Source organism: Mycetomoellerius zeteki, unplaced genomic scaffold (assembly GCF_001594055.1).
Source record: "Mycetomoellerius zeteki isolate Tzet28-1 unplaced genomic scaffold, Tzet1.0 scaffold333, whole genome shotgun sequence".
In the NCBI taxonomy this organism is placed as follows: domain Eukaryota; kingdom Metazoa; phylum Arthropoda; class Insecta; order Hymenoptera; family Formicidae; genus Mycetomoellerius; species Mycetomoellerius zeteki.
This window is the reverse complement of record NW_017257320.1, coordinates 387-7,479: the sequence shown is the minus strand read 5'-3', so window position 1 is coordinate 7,479 and position 7,093 is coordinate 387. Positions and strand designations below refer to the sequence as shown.

At 30.2% G+C, this 7,093-nt stretch overlaps 2 protein-coding genes across 2 annotated transcripts; both read left to right on the top strand.

Moving 5' to 3' along the window:
• The first annotated feature begins 324 nt into the window (after positions 1 to 324).
• Positions 325 to 3,586, top strand: LOC108725301 (DET1- and DDB1-associated protein 1). Its single transcript, XM_018452231.1, has 4 exons — positions 325 to 518; positions 760 to 898; positions 965 to 1,026; positions 3,385 to 3,586. The coding sequence occupies exons 1-4, from the start codon at positions 516 to 518 to the stop codon at positions 3,490 to 3,492; spliced, it is 312 nt and encodes a 103-aa protein (XP_018307733.1). The 5' UTR covers positions 325 to 515; the 3' UTR covers positions 3,493 to 3,586.
• A 1,663-nt stretch (positions 3,587 to 5,249) lies between these two features.
• LOC108725293 (uncharacterized) lies at positions 5,250 to 5,817 on the top strand. Its single transcript, XM_018452220.1, has one exon. It carries the CDS (start codon positions 5,332 to 5,334, stop codon positions 5,815 to 5,817), a length of 486 nt encoding a protein of 161 aa, XP_018307722.1. The 5' UTR covers positions 5,250 to 5,331.
• The last annotated feature ends 1,276 nt before the right edge of the window (positions 5,818 to 7,093 follow it).

Below are 7,093 nucleotides of genomic sequence, written 5' to 3'. Positions count from 1 at the left end.
CGCGTTCAGCAGACTCAACTGTTGTGGAGCGGATCCGTGAGCGCTCACTGCTATTGGTGTATTCTTTTAGATCATCCAATAGCAGCGAGAGCTCATTGATCCGCTCCGCAACAGTTGAGTCTGCTGAACGCGACCAATGCTTCGAAGCGTTTGTAACGTTAAATGGATCGCAGCCTTAATCTGTTGCAAGTATATTGTAGATGTATACCATCCATCGGTTTAATTATTTAACTTCATTTCTCTCTAGTTATCGGATGATAGATAATACAGAAATCTAATGAAAAATGGTAATAGACATTATTAAATAACAGAGATACATTTTTTGTTATTTCTAATATAAATGTTATTTCCGTAAAATGTAAGAGATATAAAATAAGTTTGGCGAATACCTTCTCATTGCACGCGATATTCAATGGCGTTTTGACGATGATAGTCTCGTATCAATTTAATCGCCTAAAAGTCTTTTTTTATGTGAATAATCTCAAATCTAGCAGTCAACAGATCGTCTACTTATAATGGTGAGAAAAAATCCAAATGTGTAAATTGCTATCTTGTTTTTTTTTATCACACATCTATACCATACTCCGGATTTTGTAAGCGCGTGTGAGAAATGTTTGTTTATAATGAATAATATATATTTCGAAGTCTCAAATGTTCTTAAAATTTTTTATTGAGCTTTATCTTTCCTATAATACTTTCCCTAAATATAATATTGTCGAATCTTGCTTCTATAAGGTTTGTATGAATATCTCTTTGTAGTCTGTTGCTGAATTTTTAAAAGGCCTTCCATCACATGATGAAAACAATTTTGCAAATTTTCATACTGATAATGGAAATCGTACATGTGTCAAGAGGCCATCAGTTTATCTTCCTACTAAGGATTACCCTTCCGAACAAAGTAAGTATATATTATAGTATACGGATGATATTTTAGTGTATTAATTAATTTCTTTTATCTTTACAGTCATAGTTACTGAGAAGACCACCATTTTATTGAGGTATCTTCATCAACAATGGGATAAGAAGGTAAAGAGCAGTTAGAACATACACTCAACAGCAAAATTAAAGCATCACCTATTTTACTCCCTCAAAATAGACAAATTTCAAGACAGTATAACTTCGTCATAAAACATCGTATCGAGATGCTTAAAACAGCATTTTACAGCTTGAAATCTCTACTTTCGCGAACGGTAATTGAGATTTTGATTTGACTGACATTTTACGGAGCTATATGGATACAAATGGAAATTCGTCAAATCTAAAAATTTTGAACGAACTTTATAAAGTTCCATGGTCTGAATTAAAAATAGGAAACAAATTTTGTTTACAACTTTCGAAAGAGTGAATCTTTACCTTTAATTTACTTTTTTATGAAGCTTTGTACGATTTTTTTTCGCCGAGTTATTCAACATTGAAGTAAAAAGGGTTGTTTTACTTCAATGTTGAATAACTCTGTGAAAAAAGATTGTACAATGCTCAATAAAAAACCAAATTAGAGGTAAAGATTCACGCATTTGAAAGATGTAAACCAAATTTTTATGTGATTTTTAATTCATACCCTGGAACTTTGTACATTTGTAAAGGATCATCAAATTTTTGCTAAAAAGATTGTCGATATTTGAACTGTGGTAATTTTTTAAAAAAAAATTCGTAAAATAATCTCTATGAGCTCTTCTCTTCATTTTTAAGAGAAAAGACTACTTTTAATTTTCAAAATTGATTTTATTCTCTATTTTGGGGCGGTAAAATAGTTGATGCTTTAATTTTGCTGTTGAGTGTACATATACTATATTTACATATATATACATATACATATATATATATATATATACTGCTGCAAAATGATAAGACATTATGAAAATTTTTAGGATACAAATTTGCGCATATGTTAAGGAGGTTGTAAGGCAAATGCAATATGTTAAGAATTGAAAAAATTACAGAATATTCTAAATTGCATTTAAAAATAATAGAAAAAATTGAGATGCAGACATTAATTGTTCAGTAAATAAACAAAATATTTATTTGTTATAAACTAATTGGTGAATCTCAATGAAACTTTGCATAAATCATGTTTTAGCATTTAATATATTTATATAAAAAAATTTAGATTTTTATTATTATTTAAAAAATTTTTATTTATAATAATAAAACTAATAACAAATAAAATAAATACTCTATAAAAACGTGTCGCTCAATAAAAACAGAATGTTATGAATACAACTTTCACATGTATGTAGTTTGTTTAAAGCGTAAATATGTGTTTTTTTGCCCTTACAACCTCCTTAAGCAGTATAATGTAATAAATAGAAATATCATTATCTTAAATAACTTTCATGTAAAATAAACGGATAGTAGGTAAAATCAATTTTTAATTTGGAAAAAATGATGAATTCTGAATTGAGCAAAATTATGAAATTCTTTCCTTGAAAAACAAAAAACATTGTAATTAAATAAAACTAGTATTCTTTTCATATCAATAATGAATAAATCTGCCTTTATTGTAAAAAAAGTTACCTTAATCCTTTTATTAGATAAACTTATATTTAGCTTGTTAAAAAATTTTAATCCTCAGGACTGTATGATACATAAAATTGTGATTTTCATTTTGTTAAGATCATTGTTGCTTTCCATTTTGTATATAATTAATAAGTTTTTTCAAATGCATTTTCTATAAGATTTAAGCATATATCTTAGCTTTAAAATAATTTACAGTATGACTGTCTGTATTATTGTGCTTAAATATGTAATTTTTTCCATTACTGTTTTGGAAATAATTCTATAATTAATATATTTCAAGTATTATTAAATTTCAGCAATCCGTTCATAGAGTTTCAAACTTTTTACCATATTGACAAATCAAAATTTTTTCTTTTTAAACACTATGAAAATACTATTTTCAATCATTAGAACTATTTAAATTTATATTTTTTTTATTAATGAATATGATATATCTGTATATTCTTTTTGTTTATGAAGATAATAGAATAAACCAATAATGTACTTTATGATTTCATTATTTTATAAATTAATTTTCCTTAAATTTACATGTAGAAAGTTCTAAATAATATCAACATTTTATTTTTGTTTTAAATCCTTTCTTTTCATTTTGGAAATCAATATCCAAGACAAAATTTTCCTAGTTTTTCTCTATTAGTTGTCTTCTTTTCCTTCATTTATATAATATTAGACACAAAGGCATTCACGAGGTAGCAAGGTGCCTCATTTGATTCAACAGTATATTAATAATTAATAATATTACACACACACACACACACACACACACACACACACGCACGCACGCACGCGCACACACACACATTGCTAAACATTTTTATTATATAACTTTTTGCGGATATTTTTAATCATAAATATGAAACTGTATAGAATGCAGATAGAAAGAGAGAATTCTTGTCTACCAATGGTGACTCCCAGGATGATGCATCTACAGTACGCAGTAAAAGGCCACGTCTCGATCTGAATAACAGTCTTTAAAATATGTTACTTTTTCATATGGAAATATTGGATAATTAATGATTTATACACGATATATATTAATTAATTATTCATAACGGATATGTTGATAGTACAAGGATACATCATTGTTTAAATTTACAAAAGTAAAATATGTCATTTTTGACAATATTTTTTAGTAAATTAATATTTTTCTTTATTCTGATTTTATTAAAAAATTTAAAAGAATACAAAATATGATAAAACGATGTGCTTCATACGTTTATATCGTGATATATTTTTAATATCCACTCTTTTACGCCATCTAAATTGTTATCATTATGTTAAATATTACTTCACATAGAAATTGTAATTGAAACAGCAATTGTACTATATTTAAATACTGCTTATATTTTTTCCTTCAAAGAAATTATTTATTATTTTTCTTCATATAAATTATTTATTAGAAAAGTGAAACTTATTTAAAAGAGATAACATGTTTGTGTGTACAAGACAAGTCATTATTATTTCAAATTTTTAAAGCATTTATCTCGTTTTAAGAAAATCTTATAAATTTTTTACACATTATTTATTATATTATTTGATCTATTGCCAACTAAATTATATAATTAGTTATAATTAGTTATCAATAATAAATATAATTGTATTAATGGAATTAATATTTCAAATAAATTATTTGTATGTATAAGTTACACAGATATTATTTCGTGTGTTGCAATAAAAATTTGAAAGCTCTCTATAATAAAGTATCATATCTCTTGTTATTGGCCAATATTCATGGTTTGTTCTTACTTTTAAGACATCTTAAATATTTTTTTTGCAATTAGTTTACATCTTAAGATTGTACTTAAGACAGTTTTAAATATAAGAATTCAACTCTAAATATCGGCCATTGAGCATTATATTACAAATGTATTATTTATTATATTTTATTATAGTTGCGATATATGCAGGGAATGGAAAGTTACTATTTAAAATTAACAAGTTACAGCTTAGAACATATATTACTGGAAGAGGAATAGGGCGCTGAACGTGAAGCCAACATCTGTGCAAGAGAGAAAGCTATAGAGTCCTAAATGTTCGCAATGCGCATGAGCAGTACCGTCATCTGTGTGAATTGTACAGTTGGTTTAGTGTTTCTTAAGGCCATCACACGTACAAAAATTTTAGTTGGAATCGTAAGGTCACAAGCAAATCGACCAATCACAATCAAAATTACGATCTCGCGTTTTAAAACGCTCGACTGTGATTGGCCGATTTGCTTACAGCCTTACGATTACGACTAAAATTTTTGTACATACGTGTGATGGCGTTTATGCGTCGTCTACAAGCAGTATCAGTAATGGATGAGGCTGTAAGAGTAAGAAATTGACCAATCACAATTGAATGTAAGAAGGATAATCGACTGTGATTGGTCAATTTCTTAGGGTGCCGTCACATGTACACGGAATCGGAACGACGGAACGGATTTCTTACTAGAAAATTTGAGATCACTACAATTCCGTTCCGTAAGAAGTTTCTCTACCCGTCCCATGTAGCCGGAATGGAATGAAAATGGACGGAATGTCGCCTCGGTCGCAAGTTAATTTGCCTAATTTAATCGATATTTCTTTATTTTAATGCGACTAAAGCAGTAATGCATAATTTGTGCAATTATCTTATTTATAACATTACTTTGAATACTTAAAAATACTGAATTATAAGAGTGAGATATATTATGTTACCAAAATTCCATTGCGTTCCGGCTACATGGGACGGGTAGAGAAACTTCTTACGGAACGGAATGGTATGTTCACCTCAGATGGTTGAATGTGAAATTAAAACAAATATTCAGAAACCTTTTTTTTGGAGATTACAACGATGGACGAAGAAGTAGTGTTAACTGTAATGTTAAAATTATTGCGAAATGCAAGAAATATGCCAAGTTGGCGTGCTATTCTGATATTTAAGAGAGTACGAAAATTATATTTCGCTTATAATATTTTATTACAAAATAAAAAATATACAAGAAAACGAAAATTTTGGGTACGGCCAATGTTTACACAAAGAATGAGACATCTTCAAGGCGCAAGTGACAATTTAGTCGTTGAAATGCAAACGACCGATCGTGAGAAGTTCTTCAATTACTTTAGAATGACTCCGGAATTATTTGAAGAACTGCTGTCATTAGTTGGACCACTTATTGAGAAGCAAGAATTATGCCGAGTTCCAATTTCATCTCGTACAAGATTGCAACTGGTTTTACGCTGGTTGGCATCTGGTGATAGTATGGCATCTCTTTCATATGCATTTCGTATTGGAGCAAATACAGCTTCTAAAATCATAATCGATGTAACATTCCGTTGATTCCGTTGTACCGTTCCGGCCATAGTTCCGATGGTTCCGATACAGCAGAGAAACTTCTTACCGAACAAAATGCTAGTGAACTTATTTCTAGTAAGAAATCCGTTCCGTCGTTCCGATTCCGTGTACATGTGACGGCACCCTACGACTGTCTTCCTATGGAGAAAGAAATCACGGAACGGAATATTGACAGAAAAGAGATAGGATGAAGATAACCCTCATTCTATCTCTTTTCTGTCAATATTAGCCCCGAATAGCAGTTTTAAGCGTTAAGCCATAAGAAATGGACGAATCATAGTCGATTATTCCCTTCGAATTCGATTACCCCGGATCTACAATAGAGTTTTAAGCCTTAAGCTATAAGAAATGGACGAATCATAGTTAATTATTCTTCTCGAATTCGACTGTAATTGGTCAGTTTCTTACGACTTAAGGCTTAAAACACCTATTGTAGATCCGGAGTTACTAATTATTATATACATATATATATATAATATTACATTACCTTTTCGCGTTCCAAATTTGTCAACTCGAGTAACGTACTCTGACTTACTTTTTCCCCCACTACTCCGGGTTCTTTTAGAGTTACTCGGAGTGAATTTTGGAACGCACCCCTGAAAGCCGGCATTCACATTGGGCGTATTTCGCGGAAGATTAGAGAAATGCGGAACTAATGTAACCAATTGCTGATTAAAATTTCTGTTGTACACTCTAACAGAAATACTAAAAAAGTACGCCTCATTTTCGTCTAAGTGGGTTGATTTGTGGCGGGGGGTTGGGCACATCGAAAAGCGTTGGGACTGCATTCGGTTTAAGTTTTCTCCAGCCATCAATGCGGTGGGCTTCGAATTGGGAATCTTCAAAATGTACCTTGAAACAAACAAAAAAATATTATTAGCGTTGAGTATTAGGCCATTGTGTGATATGATAAAAAAAAATTATATCCTTATTTTGATACTTACCTCACACAATCACGAAGAGGTGGTCGGTGTCCACTTATCTCGTCGCATATTGTCAACCCATTTTGTCCCACGTTTACCCTTCGAGAACGAGAAGGACCTATAATCCTTGTCAACCCGATTACTGCAATTAACTGCGGCACAGCCAGGCATTTTTTAAATGCGAATACTTATGCCCTTATATGATTTATTTCTGCAATAAAAAAATACGTCTTGAGGGTTATCTTTCTGAGACATAAATATTTGCAGATAAAAAGAACAAATTTCTATTCTGACACAGAAATTAATTATTTTCGTGTTTGTGTGAATGTCTTTTTTTT

Excerpts from the sequence above, each read along its gene's own strand:
- LOC108725301 (XM_018452231.1), top strand. Across the intron at positions 899-964 it reads GGATTACCCTTCCGAACAAA|TCATAGTTACTGAGAAGACC; the intron begins GTAAGTATATAT and ends TTATCTTTACAG. Across the intron at positions 1,027-3,384 it reads ATCAACAATGGGATAAGAAG|AATGCAGATAGAAAGAGAGA; the intron begins GTAAAGAGCAGT and ends GAAACTGTATAG.
- LOC108725293 (XM_018452220.1), top strand. The coding sequence starts at position 5,332 with ATGGACGAAGAAGTAGTGTTAACTGTAATGTTAAAATTATTGCGAAAT.